Source organism: Phalacrocorax carbo, chromosome 9, assembly GCF_963921805.1.
Source record: "Phalacrocorax carbo chromosome 9, bPhaCar2.1, whole genome shotgun sequence".
NCBI classification, from domain to species: domain Eukaryota; kingdom Metazoa; phylum Chordata; class Aves; order Suliformes; family Phalacrocoracidae; genus Phalacrocorax; species Phalacrocorax carbo.
Window position 1 is genome coordinate 29,357,080 of NC_087521.1, and position 23,255 is coordinate 29,380,334.

Genomic DNA, 23,255 nt, shown 5'->3' on the forward strand with positions numbered 1-23,255 from the left:
CTACAAGTTAACAAGTCTTTCCCTGCCAAACAGGGCTGAAAGATTTGGTTTTGGTTGGTTTTGTGGGTTTTATTGACAGAACATTTGAAAGCGATAGCCTATCTTGGGAACCCACAGGCCAGAAAACAGCATGACTCCCTAGTCACCACCTTGCACCCTTACAGGACTGCCACATTTACACCTGCAAAGTGATCTTTTGCCTTATCCACGACTGAAAAAACCAGAAATCTTAGTTTTCAGAAAAGCACATGTTCTTTGTGTCTCTATGGTTATAAAGAGTAACATGGACGCAGTATCATTAATATGAACAAAAGCATAATGCCTCATAAACACTGCTTGGTTAAGGTTTCCACGTTTATTTCTGCCCATCTAGAAAAATTTGAAGCAGCTTTGTTGCCAGGGGAAGAAATCAACTAAAGACCTGGTCATTTTTCACTCAATTTAGTCAATTTACGTACTCCTTTCATAGAGGTATTGCAAAGTACCCTTTGAGAAGGATGTGCTCCATCTGCAGAGTTGTAGGAACAGGTTATAGGTATGAATCGTGGGATTGTTATTAGCTGCAAGAATCATCAAGATAGCACTGTTCAATCACTGGGAAATCACAGGCCTTGTGCAAATCATGCTGATTCTCTGCAAATAACCAGAATAAAATAACTCAAGCCACTTTGAGGCAGGGGAGTTGGGTCCCTGTCCCTGTCCAGTCAAATACAGACACTGCTCCGTACAACGGCTGTCTCTTCTTGCTCCACGAGCAGTATATACAGTGTAAAAAGGAGATCCATACAAACCACCCAGATTTTACTGGCTTTTGCAGGGGAAAAGTTGAACCAATGAACCATAAACTTAGTCATGCTTGCAGAAAAAAGACATCCTATTTAAGAACATCACCTATGACATTTATCGATAAACATTTGATTGCAAGTTGTTTACAAACAAGTGTTTGAAGATGAGAGGTTTTCACACTGAGTCCCTGTTGTGCTGAAAGAAATAACTTGTATACAGAGCAAAAGGAAAAAGTTCCACGTATCCATACAGAAACACTGCGTGCATGAGAACGGGTACTGTAAAAGGGATGAACACGGGAAGGATTTAATCATATCTCATTCCCAAGGGGACCTTTTGCTCCTTTACTGTTTTATAAGCCCGTTCTTTATTCCACCATCTGTGATGAAATAAGGACAAGGGGTTAATCAGGGGCTCTTTGCAGCACCGAACACCACAAGTCCAAGATTCATGTGATTTTTCCAAAGCAAGAGCAAGATTCCTACTAAGAATGACTCAAACACCTCCTTTACTGTTGAGAAAGAAAAAGGCAAGCCACCCTCTACCCTCCTTGCTCACAATGAGCCCCCCAAAGGTCACAGCTAGACTGCTTAACAGAAGCGATGCTAACTGCCTAGCAAGGCTCACAAGCTACTTGAACTCTTCTTCAGGCTCATTCTCTCTCTGTTGCATCCAAAGGATGATGACAGCCCATCTGCACTCAGGAACAATGAGACAGAGGTACCATGCATGTACCTGCATCGAACCAACCCAAATTCCTGTGCAGGTTAATTCCCTGCTACCCCAATCCTGTATTGTCCAAGCTACCTTACAGCTAGCACAGCAACTAGTGTCCTTTGCAGCTTTCAAGGCAGTGACTAAAATACCTTTCAACTTTTAGGTTGTTCTTGAAGAAGGATGGGCAGCAGTGAGTTATTTTTCTACTATGAACTCACTTTCCATCCAAGCATAGTTTGACCTCGAGAGGACTAATTACACGGTTTACTAGAGAACAAACCAGACAAAAGCAAATGGCCAAAAGAATCAAGCTCACCAAGTATTTCAGGTTAGCATCAGAGAAGAAAAATTAACATGGAACTACTCGTTACTTAGAAAAATGGCAAGGAAGAGCCCATTTACTAGTTTTTCTCATTATGTAGTTCTTATAACAGATATGACTCTGGAAGTACCATAATGCTTAGCCCATGTGCACCAGCAAGAAGTTGAGGTATACAAGTCCAACATTTCATGTAAAAGTCAGTCAAAAGGGAACAAAACTACTGAATAAGGTGATGTGGAGCAAGTGGAGAAGACATGCAATTAGTTTAAGAGCAGCATAGAAATAAAAATCTGGATAAAACAGATCAAGGTTAAACCACGCAAGTCAAAAAGGTTTGATTTTTGTTCATCCTCTTTTATTCATCTCATTTCACATCTCAGTCTACATAACTCACCCTTGGTCAGCACATGAAAGTGACATAAAGTAAGTCCTGTATTTGGCAGGCAAGGAGCACTACCAACTTGAACACGTGCCCATGCTGGTTTCATGAATCCACAGGGGAGCAAGTCCTGGACACGGTATCAGCCACCGGGAAACATTCTGACCCTTTGTTTAGAACAGCAAAGTCCCTCACTTTATATACTGTTTCAGTAATATGAAGAAGCAGAACTAGAGCCTTCAGGAGCCGTGAGCCAGCTCACTGCTGCACAACAGAACAGCAGCAGCCTTATTCTGTATGTATACAAAAATTGATTATTTCACCTTTTGCCTACAGCAGCAACACCCACTACCTTTATTTGTATTAATCTAAAACCTCCAGCAAGGAGCATTCTCTCAGCTGTTTTAAGTGCACTGTGAATATCAGAAATTGCCCTCTGCAGCAGGTACTCATAAATACTGCAGTCTGAGAATGGTGCATCTTACAAAAAGGCATTTTTCTGACCTGGCACTGTCCTGAATGGTTACAGCATTGCTCCTGCTAACAGCAGCCACTAAGTTTTCCCAAGGCACCATGGAGTTGATTTTTAGAAAGTCGTCATTGAAAAAGTGTTGGTTCCTTATCTCAGCTTTGGGGTTCCCCTCCCCCACCAGCCCTTCAAGGGCAGGAGACAGATATTTGAAAAGGGGACATCAAGGATAACAATAGAATTTGAGAACTGACTTAGAAACAGCTCTCACTTAACATAAAGACAAGCCAATACTCCAAAGGAAAAGAACAACAACAAAGTAACTGTATGAATACAAAACCTGCTATGATTGAAAATTCTGCTTTGGAGGGTGACAGCTACTAGGAAAATTCAAGTTTTATATTCCATATTATCTTTCTTAAGAGTTCACCTTTCACTACAGGAAAAAATTCTGTACAAAAGCCATTCAAATCACCATAAGAAACAGGCATCGACCTACTAAACTGAAATTGGAGCATGACAAGCAAAAGGTCTGAATGACTGCAGAATAGAGGAAAAATGCATTACTAAAAAAATCCAACCTAGTGTGGCAAGAATACCTCAAAGCCCCTGCATGCTCAACAGCCCTCACCACCCAAGGAAGCAAGACGATACTGCTCAGACAAGCCTCTGCTCAGCAGCCAGGAGGAGAACCATTTCAAAAAAGGTGCATCGTACACAGGGTCAGTAACTGTCAGCTACAAACAGCCTTTGACTTTGCAGAGAGGCAGTGCAGGGAGAGTCCCTCTTTAGGCACTGCAGGTGTCTGTCTCTAGACCACACGTGGGACACCACCTCCTACACAAACTGGTAGTGGGCAGAGCACAATGCTGCCAAGTTGGCTCAGGAAGTATCGGCACTTGGATGCAGGCGGTAAGCTCACGTTACAGGAAGTACTGTGTATTAAATCAGGACTTTCGCACCTCCTTCGTTTAGCCTCATCATGTCAGAACTCCAAGCACTTAGAAAGCAAACACAATCTGAAGTATCTTACACACAATGAGGGAATCATTTTATTAGATTATGGAAGACAGCAGCATTACAGTACAAAAAGTTACAAGAGTAGCAGAAAAAAAAGTGTTTTTGGTTTAAATACTCAGGATTATACTGGGGAACATGAGAAGGATAGTACCCTTTTCTAAACTAACTCCTAACCAGGTTATCAAAATAAGTTTTGAATATTTAGCACAAGTAAAAAAGTTACAACAAACATCATTATAAAATGCTTTAATAAATAGTTTCTTTTCTGAAAGTTTTTTTTTTTAAGAACATGTCAAACAAAAATGTACTAAAACAGAAGATCCTGCAAAGCAAATCCTGCGCTCCTGTATAAAATAACTGGTTTCAAAACATTCATGTTTACGTTGTTCATGGGCCAGAGTTTATACTCTCACACATCTGCTCCTCTCGTTGGTAGGGTAACTAGGTGTATGTAGTGTTATGCTTTGTCAGTAATTAAAATAAACTTATAGTTTGCCCAGTTAATAGCAATAATAAAGTCTTAAAAAAAAACCGCATAAGCCTTCCATTACAAATAACCATTTCTAATGAGGTACTCCCATCTTGAGCTTGCCAGCCTTTTTTCTTTAGAGCAAAAGATGAATAAAGCACAACAGAAACAAGATTGAGGAAAATATTGTTCCCTTCATTAGGCCTGTATTTAAACGCAAAAAAGTAATACCACATGTAATTAACATATTCACAAAAGAAAGAAAACAATGCCTCGCTATGTTGGTACTGTACAGTAGATGCACCCGTTAGTGTTCTTAAGATGGGCTGAACATGGGGATAAACAAACATTTCTGGACCTATTTACACGTAAGTGGTTATGTTCCTATGTAAATACAGATGACCAACAGATTCCTAACATTGATTGTATTAACATAATTTTCTAATCTGGACATAATACCAAAAAAAGAGTCTTATAAACTGCCATAAAACCTCCTTTCTGCAACATAAATTAAAAGGAATGACATGTAAAAAAAAGACCAAAATATTTAAGTTATTAAATCAAATATACAGAGTGATTCATTTAATATGTACATATTTACAAAAAAGCACTTTCACTATTAGAAAATAAACTGTGTCAGTTGGGGAACCTAAAGTTCTCACAATTTTACTATATTGATATGGCAGTCTTTGACAGTTGCTATAGAAAAAGTTTAATCTCAAGGCACTTGTCACATGCTTCAATACTGCAATTCTAAAGTAATTAAACAGAAATAAAAAGGCCACTTTTAAACCACAGTTGAAAGATCTCTATGATTTTTTTTGTTCCTATTACAAAGCGTGTAAGGCAAATTTGGAAAAAATCTTACAGAAGCTACTAACGTAACAAGTGCAGTGAGCTGCCATTAATAGAGATTCAAAGTCAAGAAAGTTTAAAGTTCACACAATTTCCTCAACCAGGAGGTTTTAAAGCCACCATTAAATTAGAGCAAGTAATAAAAAGAAATACATTCTGTAAACAGTGTACAGTCTTTTGTAATAAACTTTACACATATTGAAAATACAACCTCTCCTCTGCCACACAGCGAGTGTATTATAAGTAAACTTTACAAAAATAGCAACTATCAAAGATTACTCATTTTTTTCATCTGACAGTCATTGAATAATTTATACAAGGCTAAAGAAACAAAATAAATTTTATTTATTATTTTTATTTATTTAATTTTTTTACGCAAAATAAAGAAACTATGAACATTTGACTCCAGATACTTTTAGTCCTTGATGCAAAGTGGAGATGTCAATTTTTCCCCTCCCCAGTAAGTGCAGGCGCAGTCTGCCTACGTTCCAAACACAGGTTAGTCTCTACTGCCTTCAAAGTTTGATGCATTCACATTTTTAACAGATCTGTTGTCCATTTTGCCTATTTGATGTGATTTCTTTACTGGACTGCTCTCTGATGTGTCAGACGCCTTTGTCGGCAAAGGCTTTGCGAGTTTGTGAGAGAGGAATTTGTCCATTTCCTCATCTCTTTCCTCCTCTTCATCCTCCTCTTCCTCATACTCTACATACTCCTCTACTGCATCACAAGTTCTTTTTTGAGGAGATATAAAGTTTTTGCATTCATAACGAATGTCTTTGTTACTGTAAGATCTGTCTATAGGATTTCTTATGGGATTTAAAGGCGCCCACTGGTTATTGGCACCCTCTTCTCTGGGAGGACGACTTCTCTCTCTCTCTTTTCTTCTCTTCCGAGTCCACCAGACGCAGATGATTATACAAGTCACCCATACAACGCTAAATACCGCACAAAGAACTGGAACCAAATAATCTAGAGGGCAAATGGAAGAAAAAAAAACAAAACAAAACAACAAAATACAAAGTCTTGAGTTAACAGAACTAGGCATATAGCACTGGACATCTGCAAGAGAAGCACCCATACGTAACTACAAGTTAGCTCTAGAAAGGTTTTTAGGAGAAAGGAAATAAGATGTCATTTCAGCACAGTAACTCCCTGAATGCACTAGTTCATCTAGAAAGGTTCTTGACTGGTTTAAACCAAGTTAGTTTTCCTGCTTAATGATGATGGGAGAAATGCTACATCTGAGACCTTTTTCCCCCCGCAACAGACAGACTGGTCATATAAGCAGCATCTTTTTCTCAAGCACCTAAGATAAGTTGGCCCAGGAAACCTCAGTAATGACTCCTAAGAGAAAGTCTATCCTTGTAGGAGGCAGGCTATAAAGAGTACTATGCATCTAAGTTGCTCTAGAAGTATTGGCAGTTGCATCGCAACTATGTCCCACATTTACTCTCAGAAAGACGAGACCTTTACCACTAAGTCCTCAGACATTTCTGTATCAGCTATATCAAAAAAACTTTCAGGTTAGAGCTATGTCATCAGATTAATCATGCACTCTTTAGAATATTCCAGTTTTACTTCAGAGTAGAATACCACAATACTGTTACTAGAAGTAAGTCCTCACTGCTTAATCAGTAAAAGAAAAGTAGATGAGGCAATTGCTTTTCTCCACATTCCCAAACCCCACTTGTGCTCTCCCAGCCACACAGACCCAGATTATTTCTCTAGGAAACCATTCCTGAAAATTTATATATGTTTGGACTTCCCCCCTCCCCCCAAGGGCTTTACTGCTAGGATAGAACAACATTTTTCTACTCTTGATAAGCCAGAATTCACACATAGTAGGAGGAAATAAGACAGGAGGTGCTTTGCCTTTTGTAGGGACAGCAGGATGGCTCAGAAGCTCTGCAGACAAATGCTGCCAGCCTGACACTCTAACCTCTGATCCAAACATAAATTCCCTCTGCAGTTTTAAGACAACTGCTTACAGAATAACCTGCAAATTGCTTCCAAAACCAACCAACTGCTTCAACAACATGGGCATTCATTCTAGTGTTAAAACGTCTTCTGAACATATTCTTTGTGTCATATTCCACATTTCTCAAATGTTTCCTTCTGGTAAAGGGGAATGAATAAACTGTGAATACAGTTGGCCTCAAGAGATCTAAAAACTGTATTTTTTGCAGTTTATGGAAGGATTGTACTCTTATTGGTAACTGCTATTCTCGCCTCAGTTTTCATAAGCAATCTAATACTAAACCAGTAATAGGGGGAAATACTTCAAGGACAAAGGAGTTCTTCATATCAGCTTTCCCCAGATTAAAATAATCTTAAATAAAATAAAATTTGCATTCTCACTGCTATCACATCTATTATTTCATCATATGACTGTGGATCCAAGTTTACTTAAAAGGATCTTACACAGAACTGTCTGAACATCAATTCCAAATATTTTTTCTTAAAGGTAGAGGAAATTAATGAGTGTCTAAATGATCATCTCCCTCTAGGCTCTTGAGCATCCCACAGAAATGAGACCGTCATCAGACATAAGGCTTTACACCACATTTTGTGACAGGTTTCCACCTACCTCACACAATTAAGGGGTAACAATAAAACAAACCGAATCAAAGACATGAGAGTCCAGGTTACAGTTTACTTTGTAACAACTCCACTTAAAGAACTAGGGGCCAGTGGTCAATACTGAGCATCCATGTTAAAATGAAGAGTCCAGAAACCATTCTCTAGCACTAGCTGAAAGAAGTCAAGGTCTATCCACCATCTTTGCAGACTATTTGAAACTTATTGAGGTGGGAGGCAAAGTAATCCCCACCCCTTTTGCCCTAGCATTTAAAACGCAATCAGAAGACAGACAGAGGTATATTACAATCTCAGCTCAATTCTTTATCATCTACGCAATTTCTGTTCAGGACAAGAACAAAGCTAGTATGCTTCTTCAGGGGAGCTGAGGAAATAGTACCTTTGCCAAGGCTTTAACAGATCAAAGGCATTCTCTAGAAGGGAAATGCAAGGAAAATGGAACAAGGCAATTTAGGAATTCTTTGGACTACGGGTAGAAGACCTTCCAGAATATTACGTTGGGGAGGTCTAGGAAAAAGCTGGGAAAGTTTCCTACCACTGTAAGGTTTCTACTCTGGGGCTTAGTTGAACTGAAGCCTCCCAGGGATCTTCCACAAGACCATCTCCTGCCTCCTCCAGGCAGGAACATAGGCATGCAAAATCTTCAACTGCTTATTTTGGCACAGCTCTTAGCGCTCATATTCAGAGATAAAGGTCTCTCCCATCACACCATATCCTCATTAAGAGGAATGAACATTACGTTTTAACCCAGCTGTGCACTAGTGAGAAACACGTGTTGAAAAAGAGAGCAAAAGGTTTACATTATCATGGCCAAGTATTGCATGACACTAGGCATCTTTAACTCTTGTTAAGGTAAATAATACATAAGCACTTCAGAAGAGACTTGGTATCACGCTAAGTGTCTTCCCCCTCCCCCTATTTTCATTACCTCACAGCCTCAGTTTCTATACTGCAGCAGCAGCAGCAAAGGCTGAGGCTGAGTTACAGTAGGAGAATCAGAAAGGATTTGAACAGCACAGGAGAAAAGCTCCTGATTTTGTGAAAGGTGTGCTTAGACTGGAGAGCAGGGTTGGAAGTCAGGGTCAAAACAGTGCAAGGGCAGGTGGGAATATTACACTAGGGATGAGGTTAAGTTTAAAGTAGCACACAAACACGGAATCTTGATTTTAAAGCCATTTTCTCTTCAGTTAGTAATAGCAATTAAAGAAACAACCTGATCTATCATTTTCTCCAATGTGTAAAGAAAGATAAGAAAAGACTGGCAGTAGGGGAACAGAAAATGCTTACACACACACAGGGTGTATGCACTGGGAACCTTACCTGATGATGAATTCCCCACAACGATGGTCTCTACTTTGACTTCAGTTACTGCCAACATGACAGTGCTGTTTTGCCGCTTAGTGATTGCATTTACTATTGTATTAGCAGCATTCTGTATGAGACTGTTATCTTGTTCATCTCGATGTGGGACAAAAGACTAAAGGGAGTAAGGGGAAAAAAACAAAAAGTTATTGCAATCACCTAGCAATGGAAACCTACTTTTTAAATCCAACTACATCTTAATTGAGTTCACTAGGTTGCATTTGCCTCACAGTAGTTAGAAACAGTACCCTGAAAGTTTACTGCAGCAATAGCACGACTGCCTCTATCCAAACTGCAAATGCAGTGTCAGACTTGGTGGGTAACATGCCTACTTGTTAATCTAGCATACCTCAAATAAAAGGCAGCTGACTTTCATGTTACTTACACTGCTGAGCTAAACTTAAGTCATAGTTTGGAGCACTTCAAGACATGTGGATTATCTAGATAGAAGCTTGGACTAATAACAGTCTGCTCTATTTATACCATACGCTTTGCTTCCTGCATCATGGCTCAGCATGTTCTTTACAGTAGTGGTAGAGACAGTCCAGCTTCTGCCTGGATAAACACTTTACTATGAAAATTAACTCTATCTTGGAAAGGAAGCAATACGCAAGCATTGAGTGATTGGGCTGTAAAAGCCTCTAAATCAAGTCTTTAGCTCAGTAGGGCAACAGTTACTTTCATCTACTCCGCTTGCGCCTTCTTTCACTTCCCATATAGCGCTTATGTATTTAATGGACATCCTGAAGCAGCAATTCTCTAAATGCACAAGCAGAAACAACATCACAAGATCTGATCCAGCCACCTGCGACCATATCTCTTTACTGAGAAGGTCAATAGCCCAGGATTTCTGACAGAACAGGTAGGCACCTGTTCATTAATTTGGGCTAAATTAGTCTTTGGAGTAATTTATCAGGAGGTTGTGGTAGTCTTCTGTCATTAACGAAACCTGCGGTTTCAGTTATCTAGCATTATAGGAAATTGTGAGATCACAAAATTGCTTTGCAGCCAGACGAAGCCACAGATTGCAGTACCTGCACAGAAGTGAAACAAGCTTAAACAACCTCTTCCCCAGCATAAACTAATAAGAAAACATTTTCATATATATATACACACACACATTAATACAAGTCTCATACTTACAATAGCAACTTCTACTGCATTCTCTGTGGAGTAAGACAGATCACATAATATTATCAGAGTTCTGTCCCTAGAAACAGTCCTAGTAGCTGGTAAATACCGGATTTCAGAACAGATATTTTCAGTTGTAGTGCCCTGTTAGAAGCAAGGGAGATTGTATGACTTTAGTTCAAGTACATAAAAAGAAACGTCTTCAGAGTTCTTGCAGTTACTGAGACCTGATGAAGGCAGCAAAGATGGCAGCAAGAAAGGGCAGAAAAGTGAAAAACAGGGTTTTGGAATGAAGGGTGAGAAACTGAGCTTGCATGACTGTTGTAGTACAGTCTGAGCCCATCTTGAAATGTTAGAAAGTAGCTCTTTGAGCTTTAAAAGAGAAAATAAAGTATTCAGTACAAACCCTAATTTTGCCTCGCCCTTTCAACAAAGCACAATTAATAGCAACAGAGGAGTCTAATAGTAAATTTTGCAAGTTTATGACAGCCAGGAGTCATACTAGAAACATTAATCTTCCACACTTTGACATGGAATATGTTCCTAAATATAATGCCATACTTCATTAATTCTGTTCTCACCTGGGGGACTTTGTCTCCATTAAAAATTAAAGTAATTCTAGCACAGTCATTGTCCAAGTATCCAGAATTAGGTAGACACTTGATATTGGCAGGCAGAGGTTCAGAGGCACTGCATTCTCCCCAGTCCGTGCATGGTGGCTGAAAACATTTCATATACTTCTCCTGGCATTCCTGACCCATGGGACACTGGTTATTTGAATTATCCCAGTGTTTGTGTAACAGACAAGGTTTTTTCCCACACCACACCTAGAAATTAAGAACAAAGTACTGTTATAGTTAATTGCTCTTATGCATCAAATCAAAATAAGCAATTCATATAAGATGGCCATGATCTACTACTGACTGCAAAAAAAAAAAAATCTGTATTTCAATACTGCTGTAGTCCTAGTGGCAGATGGAGCTGCTCTTCCACAAAACAAGGACATTTTGTATGTACAAAAGAGTAAACACTGTGCACAGATTACCAGAGACACCAGTGACTGGCCATATCTCCTTAGGGGCTAATGGATTTGTCCAACATAACTGAGTTGTACAGAAGTTCAAGCATTTATTTTAAACTAGTCATCTAGGCCTCTATATTATAGAAAGTGAGACAACTCCACAAGGATTATTTGCTCTTCAACATTTACACTGAGATCATTGCCACAGAAAGCTGAAGACATAAAGAGCTGATGCACACTGGTGATAGAGCAGTATCACTTCAACTGCTCTCCCAAACGAATGCTGGTACCCCCAAGTTACTGGGTGCAGTAAGCTTCCAAACACAGCTCCATTTCATGATGTAACCTTTAACATTTTATCATACTATACACATATTCGTTTAGGAACTTACGGATTTCTTAAAGCACAATCGACAGCAGGGAAGTGTATTTGTTCCATTACACATGAAAGTGCCAAACACCATATAAGGGTTAAGTTGCATTTACTGCACCATTTCTGAGATTCTACTTACCCTCGTGTGCCGTTATGTTCTGAAGGCATCTCAAACTTCAAATCACAACACCATAAAGGGTCTAAAATAGCATTTCTAAATGACTAAGTGCAAGATTTAAATTACTTCTTTGCCTACAATGCATACCTAGCTAAACAAAGTAAGATTAAGGCTGGATAGATTAATAAAGCACAGAAGTTTTTAGCCTGGTGCTTCCAGTGAAATGTGGGAGACTGCTGTGTGAGGCCGTGTTCCAAGTGCTATCAGTGCTCATCTGGAGCCACCCACCTAGCCCTACAACATGTAAGTAGCACTGATCTTGTCTCTCCCTAGATGTGATGTAAAGCTGCACAGGTACCACAAATCCACAGAGAAATGCTATCTCAGGAGTGCTGAAAGGCTTGGAGCACATATAGTAACACGTTCAATTTGCATTTAGGCTAATTTTATTTTTTTAAGTCGCAACCACCAGGATATAGTCCATAATAAATATACAAAAGTTGCAATCTGTCAATCCATGAACCTACTGAAGGACAATACAAAGAGGCAATTACTACCCACTGCAGAAACTTTTCTTCTTCCTACATGTCTTTTACCTTGGAACTAAAGTTTCACAAAATTAGGAGCTCTAAAACTGTGTTTGCAAAGCTTTGGGAGAGTGATTTATTTATTCTTTCAAGGATTGTCATTCCATTCCAGTTCATATTTCCTTTTTTGTAATGAAAGCCTGTCTGCTTCTAGATAATTCTTTCTAGCAGGTAGAGAGCAGGACAGTAGCTTATGATTATAAAGCCAATTCTTTAAGAATTTTTGCAATAAGTCATTAGACACTTTTTTTTTCTAAACAAAGGCAGTTTGGAGGAGACCTATGCAAGAGTCTAGATGGAAAAACCCCAAAGATTAACTTGTACATGAAGAACAGTAAGTTTGTTTCAGCCAGAAAGATTTAAGAAAATTGGTCAAAACGCCTACCTTGGTGCAGTCAATACGGCCATCCAAACAGTGGCAGTTGTTGCATTCTTGATCCCACCTGCTGCCATGGGGAAAGGTCATTCCTTTAAGCCAGCAAGGCTTTCCAATTCCAATCACTTAAAAAAAAAAAAGGCACACTGACACACTTCATGTCTTCAAGTTACTGAAGCTATACAAATTTAAATAAAAAATATTACACATCAGACTACTCCCCATAAACTCTGTATTGGCTACATTGTACCCTACTGTTTTTGGGTAAGGGTTGATAGCAGATATAGGAATACCTTCTTGGCACCTAGGACCAATTCTTCCAGGGGGACAAGTGCATCGGTATCCATTTATTTCATCTATACAAGTGGCACCATATCCACAAGGGGAAGACTGGCATTCATCAATATCTAGACAGAAAATAGGTAGAACTCAATGGCAAGGACATAACACATTGTAATTAAATGTTTACTGAGATGTAATCTGGCAATACCTGCTTTCTTCACAAGCAAAAGACAGTTTGGCTTCAGAATGAATCTCCTAATTGGACAGTTCTACCATTTCAGCAGTAACCTTTAACAGATTTCTCATAATTGCACTCGAATTCAAGTTCTGGTCATCAAAGAAGGAGTCATATACTGACTCATCTCACAGAGCAAAGGTATTGGACAGCTGAAGGTGCTAATGTCTTTCTCCACATTAATCTATAGAACTGAATTCCCACATCCAGTTCTGGCACTGATCTCAGATGTTTAGGCTTCCTAGAAAAGCACATGCTTCCAGGAAGTTATCACAGTGCAAGAGCTGAACAATTAATTGGCTCAACAGTGCTTCAAAAAAGTGACTTACTGCAATAAAATTCAGCCTAAGGAAGAAGAGTAGTAGTTTACTTTGTAACAGACATTTGATGTTACTTTCTTAATAACCTTGAAGTAGTGAGTAGATTAATTTAGTACATACACAGTTGGCACAAAAGCACCTTAAAAAAAACCTTCAAAGATTCAGAGGCTTGGCCATAGGAATCTGCTGAAAAGGCAGGGAAGCACAGCCCATTCAGGTGCACAGCAATGTGTTATTTGTTATGCTGGGGAAGTGACCAATACTAATTTATGCAACAGTCTACCAACAAAGGCAACAGAAACCAGCCTGTCAAGGTTGTGAGCCACAGGCACCCACTGCTTCATTTTCAACCATAAGAAATCTCTTCCAAATCATCTTTCGAAAGGTTTCCTTCCATAGAAAATGAATGTCCATTCTGACCCCTCAGAAAAACTGTTTAAACAGCAGTTCTTGACTGATGCACGGTATCAGCTCATCATCTGTGTTTAAAGGGCTGAACTTAGAAAGTGAACATGATAGACTGTAGTAGTGAGACTGTTACCCATGTAGGCAATGGGAAATACCAAATGGATGCGGAAGGGCTTTTGATTCTACTCTAGCTTCCTTCAGAAGTGCTCTAAGATGAAGTTTTATGCAAACACAGAAGTACCTGAGCTACCACAGGGTTTAACTACACTTTCCCCCTCTCTTCAAGCCCTGTTGGTTTAAGATACTCAAACCTCTGTGTGCTGAAAGAAGCAACTGTTAGCTCTGTTTCTGTTATCAGCCATACAAACACATTTTTTATCAGAGCTACTCCTTTTGTCTATATCAGTCTAAACAAAACAAAACAAGTCTGCAGTCCCATTACAAATGCAGGGTATTTGTCTTGGACTACAAATAGTCCTGTCTGGAGAAGGAGAACTCAGAAGAAATGCAGTTATCTCTCACTGCATGTTTGGATCTAGATACACAACTATCTGCCATCCCTATATCCACAGATCACTAAGCTGATGCTACAAGTGCTAGAACCTCCCTCTGACTAGAAATGTTGGCTCATTTAGTGTCTGCCAAATGAGGATGAAATCTCAACTTGAAAGCACACCACCGTACTGACAGAGTGGAAGGACAGAGCCCAACAGCCTTGATGCTAGAGAAGGCTCAAAGTCTGATCTCCCAAAGAGGTAGAAATAAAGTAAAAATAGGTATCTACCACATACAAGTCAAAATGGTAATATTCCATTAAAAAAAAAAAGAGAAAGACTTCCACAACACTTCAATACAGTTTGGGGTCTCTTGTTCCCCTTTCTTTTTGGTTTCTATCCTTCAGGCTAACTGCAGCGTAACAAGTTTATTTTATAGCTTTGAAAGACCTTTATCGTACTTCTGTTATTCATGTGCCACGACTACACTCCTGATGTTTTTTTTTTTTAATTTATGATGTCTGAGTGGATTTCAGCTTCTAATGTTAAATGGAACACCTAGTGATATATGTAATCTTTAACAACAACTTCCTTATCAAGAAAAATACTTAAAACTTACTAAGCTTCCATAAAGCCAGAACCTTCAGAAGCGTCTGACAAAATCCAGCAACAAAGTCTGAATGTAACTTAAGCCAAGCCATTTCAGTTCCATTTGATGAAATGAAGAAAGGAACATAAATTGCTATTATTTTCCAGGTATCAGTACCTGACTAACTGACAGGTGGCTTCTGCTTCATTATTTGGAATTCAGCTAACCTAATGCAAAAAGGGTCACAGGGTGTTCTCTCCGATTTGTGCGTCAGAATGGTACAGCCTTTCAGGTACTTTACCCATGCAGGTACTTACTAATTCTGCAGTCCGGACCAGCGAACCCAGGTGCACATTCACATCGAAACCAATTCACACCATCAACACAGATGCCTCCATTGTAACTGTAAAAATAATAAAGCCATCATTACACCAAGCATTCTCAGGGTAGATTCAGTAGCCTAAAGGTGAGCAAAAACCATGGGTCTCATGCAGCATGTTCAAATACAGGTTTCTTTTGTCCCTATTCCTAGTACTTTCTCACTATTCAACAATGCAGAATTTAAAAGTCCCTGCTCACTCCTATTATGAGTCTACTTAATAAGCCACCTACATTGTTTCTTTGGTCTCTAATTAAAGCTGTGTTAATTAAACCTTCTGCTGCTCTTTAGGGGGATGATCTATTCCCATCAAAAGGGAAAGCATAATGTTAGATAAACAATATTGCTTAGTAAGTCACCTGTTAAAACAGCAACATCCTACAAAAGCGCATGCATGAGTGGGGAAGTTTATCAACAGAACAAGGAGATAAAACAGCACTGTAAAGCAAATACAGAGAAAGACTGAGCTTTTGCCAGTAGTGGTTTTGTGTTTTTTTGTGTTTGTGGTTTGTTTTTTTTTTTTAAAATATATGAAGTACTGGTTATTGCATCAGAATGGACAGAGAAAGATGAGGTAGATGGATTTCTTCATTCACAGATCAGTATTTTTCATCTTCAAATGTATCAGTCTCTATATTTAAAATACTCCTATTATATCTTCCCAAAAATTAACTTTGTTTCTAAAAACACATTTATACGTAGTATTTGATCTAACAGACATTTCTATGTTATCTAAAATTATTTATTGTAAACTAACAGGGTTTGATTTCTCAATTTTATTCTGAAATTCAATTGTAGATGCCTGAAATGTTATCAAGTCTGATTCATTTCATATCATAGAAACTTACTAGTCAGTTCTGGCACGAAGATTACAGTAAAATACTTTTATCTGTTCGTATATGAATTAACTGAGGATTGTTCTGTGGTCTTTGTTGCTGTCGAGGAATAGATAAGGCATGGCAAAAAATTCTTTTAAGATTTTTACAGAGGCTGGCTTAAATTATTTTAGGGTAGAATTAGTTCTAATCTGGAATGGAAATCCATATTACTGTGCACACTTTTATTTTCACAATAGGTACAGAACTAGGGTTTGCATACTTACCATGGATGAGGGTTGCAGTCGTTGGTATCTATAAAAAAAGAATACAGACCAGTGTTACTAGTGGCATTTTTGTTTTTTCTAACATGGGGTATTATAGTTCAAGAGACGCTATATTTGATAAGGCAAGCAAAGAAAAATAATACAGAATTGAACGTTTTCTTCCACACTTGCAAAGAAATTTCAAATCAGACCTAACAGACCAATGAATACCTTAAATTTTATGAATGCAAAATTGTAAAACTTTGGTGTATTTTAATATATCTACAGCACAGACCGATATGCAGCATGATGGCAATATAACAGAAATAAAACAGGGTATCGATTGCATTGGTAGTAGATAATCCAATCAGGCTCTGAAAGCTTTCTGAAGGATTACTACTACTTTGGCACTTCACATGTATATGCGCAAGTAGTCGAATTTCTTAAACAAATCCTTCCCATTACAAACGGCTCTGAAATGTTTGTTAGCATTTATATTAGCACTGTCAGCTTTAAAAAGCTAAATAGGGCATACATCAATACAACATTAATTTCACAGTAGGTTTAGAATAGAAACAGAGCTAAAAATTTAGATTAGTTTTTCTTCCTCTATGCTACACCTTGGAAAAAGAAAATAAAATTCAAAGCTTTACTCCACCTAACCAATTCATTGTATTGGTATGTCAAAGTAGTTAATTGCTATACTCAGAAAAAAATGATAGAATATACACTACTGCCTGCCTTTCCGCATACTTTTCATTATTAAAATTAGTATTTCTGCAAGGGTTTTTTCCTCTGCACATGTTCCCAAAAATTATATTTCTATAGAAGGCTGAAAGTCTTATTTTGGCAGAGACTAGGTGCAAGAAGACGCACAACAAATTCTTCATTCATTACTTGAGCATCATCACCTTTACCTACCTCCCACCCTGAATGATTCAGATATTTTGGCACATGAACTCTATAAACTTGCTTTGTTCCAGTTAACAGCTATTTACCAGACACTCCTAATATCCCAGAGGAATGCAGGGGAAGAAAGGAGAAAAGCCTTACTCTGTGTGCATGTACGTCCCTCCCATCCTTCTTTGCAGATGCAAGAAAAGGAATCTCCACTGCCAACACATGTTCCACCATTCATGCAAGGGTTTGGAATACAGCTACTGTTTTTAGCTTTGAAAACAGAAAAGGTCTCTATTTAGTACAGAAAACAAAATGTATCATCTGGACAGGTCAATATCACAATCCTGAACAGCATTTAAGTCATCAGTGCAAGACTTACAGGGTGGTCAAATGACTCCAAGAATAGTCAACATCGCATGACAATCCCTCACCTTACCATCACCATCATCCCAATTCAATTGTTTGATTGAACCATTGACTTTTATAAAACAAGAAATATTATCTATTTTTTTTCCCATCTGTGTAAGCATCCTTCAAATAATGCTAAATTCCTGCTTTGGCAGTGAAGTACCCAGGTCACAAGGTGTACTTCATAATGAAATACTAGTATTTAACGGTCAAGATTTTTATTAAATGCCACAATTGTATCTAAAAAGTAGGAAAACTATACTAAATTACCTTCTTCCAACTTCTTGTTCCTAATGGATGTTTCACATTCAGAAAAACGTACCATGAAGATTACATTCAATCCCCCGAAAGATCAAGAGTAGCTCCCTACAGCAGTCAGTAACCCTGCAAATCCCCTAGGAAGAACCACTTCATTTCATTTTTCCCCAAGTATGTCTGCTCATACGCCTCTCGATCACATTATGAACTGTCCAAAGTGGAGAACTAAGTTCACAAGAAAAACCTTTACGCAGGCTCTCTAAAGACTAATAGAGGAGTCAAGGCGCAAGTCCAAGTGTTCCAAATCTGCTTAGGAGAAGCTACGTAAAAGACCATTTAAGCAGCCTGCGGAAATCAGCTTCCTAAAAATCAGTATCATGTCAGCTGCATGGAAGAAATTACTCTAAACTTCAGTTACCGGCCAACTGGAACAGCTGTGAACCAGCCAGCTAGAAGAACAGTGTGCCTATTTACTAAACAGTTAAGTATTATTTAAACACTTCTCTACTTCTTCTGGCTTTATCTGTAGACAGTTCAAAAGCTTACCGGTGTTGCAAGTACTTCCTATCCATTCTGGAGGACATGAACAGCGGAATGTATCTCCATCATCATAGCATGTTCCACCATTGCTACAAGTATTCGCATCGCATTGGTATTCACCTATACATCACAATAAGTTTTAATTGCTATTGGTCTTGCTGAATTTTAAGGCCAGGTACTGTTTAATCACGTTACTTTTAAAGACACTTCATATTTAAATGCAGCAGTTCTAGAAACGTATAGTTCCACTTGCTGTATTTCAGTAAACAACCAAAAGAGCAGAATCTAAGGGCATCTCTTACAACACTATTTCCCTACGTGAAGGAATATATTTTTAAGTGTTCCTTTTTGTTGCTGGGAAACTGGAAGAGGTAAATGAAAATATGCCTATTATTTCACTGCAATTGTTTTATTTTAAATTTCAGGAACTGTAGTCTCATAGGAAAGAAAGAAAACAAATCTTTGGGTAAACTAAAGATCAAAGTAAAGAACACTTACGTGAATGGCAAGTTTTGCCTTTCCAGTCATTCTTACACTCACAATAGAAGTCATTTACCAAATCAATGCATCGGCCACCGTTGTGACATGGGTTAGGAGAACAGTCATTGAAATCTAGAGAGAGAGTTATTCAAATTAGATGGTCTAGACTAGTCAAGGCCATGAGAAAGTATAAAATACTTCTTTATAAATGAAATAAATGGTGTAGTATTTAGGAAGATAGTTTTCCTAATTCTTATGGGGTTATCTTTGTATAAGCAAGGAAAAAACTCTGATTTAATACAAAACAACATGAATTACGAAATATTTTCTGACAGCTTAAGAAAAAAGGTATCATTCAGTATGGCTTCTAAGTAGAGGACCAAAGTAGTTTCATTCTTCCAGCAAACTACTATATTCTGGACTTCAGAAAATGCTTTCTAGTAGGGACCACACTGTCTTGAAAACAAGCCCCATCCCAGGACAGCCATGTGAAGAAGTTAAGGCTCCCTCTCCTGCTTTATGTCTCAACATACAGAGACTTAACACCATTAAATGGCTTAACCATATATATGTGTGTATATATACACATATATCGCGTGTGCATACTACACATACATGAATTTTAGAGAAAATTCTTTCACTCAAGACAAATGTTTAATAGGTAGAACATAATTATTCCAGACCAAACTTCAGCTAGACCACACAAAAAGCTCTTCTGACAGGTCATAGCTGCCAAAAGCTTCTCAGTCTTTATTTCACATCTCAGTTGGTGCATGTCCTGTAATAAGTCTCATCAAGTCCTTGCCGTCACATTTTAGAAGGGTCTTATTTCAGATTAGAAAAAGAACCAACTGCAGTTTCCTCTAAGGTAACTTAACCATGAAATGACCTAACACACTTTGCCAACTAAGGCCCAATATGTTTCAAGCCATGGCAGCAAGAGTAAAAGCCTGCTTCCTACTGAGCCCAGAATACAAAACACTGACTCACAATATTCATTAAGTGAAAATTCAGGCTTCGACAGTTTTCTTACCAAAGGAATAGATATTAATATAAATTCCTTCAGTAAGGTTGAAGCACATTATAGCTTGCACTGGCTTAAAGCTAAAAAGCTTTTCGAGTTTGGAAACTACTGTGTATGAGTAGACTGGGTAAGGGACAAACTTTTATGTACCGTAAGTACTAAAAAGTATATATGCTTTTAGCAATCAAAACAATGATGAGTAGACCCCCTAACAGGGTATATTCACTTTTGCCTCTCGAGATACACCCTGTACTATACCAAAGAATCAAGATTATGGTCCTATTAAAGGAATTGAGCATTTTAAAGCTGCCACCCAAAAACCTTCTTGAAAATACTTTTGCAAACAGTTGGTAGACTGTAGTTACAGAACAGAGAAAATACCCTATTACTATTAACCATGTAGCAACCATCACTAACTGTTTCAGCAAGGCTGTAATATTTGACCCAGCAACACTTAGCACTACTTACTTGTGTCACACAATTCTCCTTCCCAGCCACTTGAGCAGAAACATCTAAATGAATCAACTTCGTCGATGCATGTCCCACCATTCTTGCAAGGTTTCCCAAGACAATCATTGATATCTATGACAAAAAGTTAACAATTATTGCTCAAGGCTGTCTTCACCTACCTAGAAGGGTGATCTATACTTGTGCCTCTAGGAAAAGCAGCACAAAGTTATGCTTCATTTGTACATATGTAAGGAACAGCTCAAACATCTGTTTTCCAGCCTGATTAAGTTTCTAGATGTATTATCTATCATGTGGCAAGTCAAACCAGAGCATTAAGTTTACCTGGCAAAAATAACCAGGTGTTCAAAAATACCTGGAACAGCAAAACACATGCTCCTAAGCTGTGCTGTCAATGTGTCTGTCCCTTCTTTATCATCCCCACGTTGAAGAAATCCATGGCTTCTTGTAAGACTGTACATAAAGGTAGTGGGTACAGACATATCCACACTGAAGTTGGACTAAAACCAGTTTTCTTACACAGAAGTGTGAAGCACTACAAAGACAACTGTTACCAGAAGCAACTGGATTTCAAGCAGTACATGTGAAACAATGCTCTATGCAACTTTATTAAAATCTTAACTTTTTTTGTTGTAAAGCTGCATAACAAAAACTTTAAGGAAGTTTTAGAGCAACAAAATGCTTTAGAACAAACTCCTACTTACTTTCATGACAGTATATTCCAGTAAAACCTCTTTCACAGGCACAAGTAAAATTCCCTCCTGGTTGACTAATACACCGTCCATGAGGCCCACAAACGTTAGATGAAATGAAACGGATTCCTTCTGGGGTAGCATTATTGAAGACTTCTATTGTACAGCTATCTATTACTAAGAAAAAGCAGTATATTGTTAGACTAATTATATGCATCACCAATCAATCGTTTTAAAAATGTTATAAAAAAATTAAGACCAATCACGATTTAAGTTATGTTAACTCTAAGTTACCCTCTACCTCTTTATAAAATAAGGACTGCTACAAGCAGTTCTTCTCACTGCCTCATTATTTGAAAGTCCAGGTGAGTACAATAAAAATGTTTCTGCATTACGCTATTTCCAGAGACACTAATTTTCTTTTTTTGATGTACCACCAGTACATTAAGACAAGTTTCTGGACAGCAGCAGGTACCTTTACAAGAATTGTTCTTGCAGTGGTCCTTGAGATGAGAACAATTCTTTCCATCATAGTCATCAGGGCAGGCACAGTAATAATCTCCTCCCAGATCATAGCATTTAGCCCCATTCTGGCAAGGGTTAGGTTCACAGAAATCAATATCCACCTGAAAGAGAAACTAGTTAGCAGCAGCTGCTTCATTTCCCAGGCATAAGCAGCATTATCTGTGCTGCCAAAGACACACATGAAACTAATTTACAAGGAACCTCAAGATTTAAGAAGGTTTATGAATCATATATATATTGCATTCCATCCTGCAACAGAGAGAAACTTTGGGTTACTTTAGTCAAGTCTAACACAAAGCACTTCTGATACTGCTAAAAAGATATTCCTTTGCAGAAGGATAAATAAGCACATGTGCAATAACTTTGTTAGCAAAGAACATGCCATTAAGAGCCATCTTACTGTGACTATTCTGGGTCATTATAAGTCAATTCTCTGCCTTTCACACCCACATACTAAGTGCTATAATGCAAGTTAAAAACCAGGGCACTTGTCAACCTTGTGTCTACAAGACACTTAAAATACACAGAACCTTAAAAAAAATCCTATCGTCTACAGCAACTTCTCTCCCTGTCTCAATTAAGACATTGAATTTATTATAGAACCACGTAGCTTGGAAGGGACCTCTGCAGGTCAGCTACTCCCACCTCCTGCTCAAAGTATGTCTGGTTAGACCAAGCTGCTCAGGGCCTTATTCTGACAAATACTATCACCATGCCAATTTACACACAGAAACACTATGTATATTTTGAACAGTTCCTACCAACCGATTCAAAAAAGCAAAATTTAAGCCTAGCTTTCATCATATAACCCTTAACACAGACCAGTTGTTGTAGCAAAGCAGTTCTGCTTCTTCTACATCTTAGATTGGCAAACAAGGTCACCTATTGGTGATACCCTAAATTGACCTCAAAATCCACAAAATGGCCCCAAAAGGGATATTGTTACATCAGTGTCTTTCCACCAAATTGTTATTCTTAAGGATTGCTTTTTTTCCCCTCTTCACATCTCTCTTGTGAGAAAGATAGCTTTCTCAACCTTACAGACATAAAATTAAGTCCAATAGTGGATTTGGTCACTATATTTAGTAGTTCCATAGCTAAATAGGAGAAAAATTCAAAGCTAACCAGAACAGAAGGAACACAAATGGTGTTAAGTATTTAACTCAGAGAAACACATACAATTGCAGCTGCAACAGAGAGATTTTCAGCAAGCTATTTCATGCTCTTATATGGAACATTCAGAGCAAACTACAAAAAATAGCTAGGGTCTGAGAAAGATTCTCAGATCTCCTCTATCAGATGTCTCCATTTGTTTCCTTCCATTAGTGTAAATTTCCCCTTCCCAATGCAAGTTCAGTGGATGGTACTTTAGCATCTGCAATCAACTGTAGATATTTCCTGCAACACACGAGGCAAGCAGCCAACTCCCCCTATTATTCAAACAGATTTGCTAAAACTTTAATTACACAGTATGATATAAATCAGCCAGTAGAGCACTCAGGTTATGATCCTTATGTAGAAATGGTACCCGAGCTATTAGGTACTACTCCAGTTTCATTAAACTGGTCAGTATCTGCAACCCTTTC

At 38.3% G+C, this 23,255-nt stretch overlaps 1 protein-coding gene across 1 annotated transcript in view; it reads right to left on the reverse strand.

Annotated features, from left to right (window-relative positions):
• Positions 1-3,693: 3,693 nt before the first annotated feature.
• JAG2 (jagged canonical Notch ligand 2) overlaps positions 3,694-23,255 on the reverse strand; it is a 72,551-nt gene continuing 52,989 nt past the window's right edge. Inside the window, 14 exon segments of the mRNA XM_064460927.1 lie at positions 3,694-5,989; positions 8,939-9,095; positions 10,124-10,255; positions 10,693-10,938; positions 12,596-12,711; positions 12,880-12,993; positions 15,232-15,317; positions 16,396-16,423; positions 17,428-17,544; positions 18,487-18,600; positions 18,979-19,092; positions 20,453-20,566; positions 21,157-21,321; positions 21,620-21,770. Coding sequence (XP_064316997.1) covers positions 5,517-5,989; positions 8,939-9,095; positions 10,124-10,255; positions 10,693-10,938; positions 12,596-12,711; positions 12,880-12,993; positions 15,232-15,317; positions 16,396-16,423; positions 17,428-17,544; positions 18,487-18,600; positions 18,979-19,092; positions 20,453-20,566; positions 21,157-21,321; positions 21,620-21,770 — 2,127 coding nt within the window. The 3' untranslated portion in view covers positions 3,694-5,516.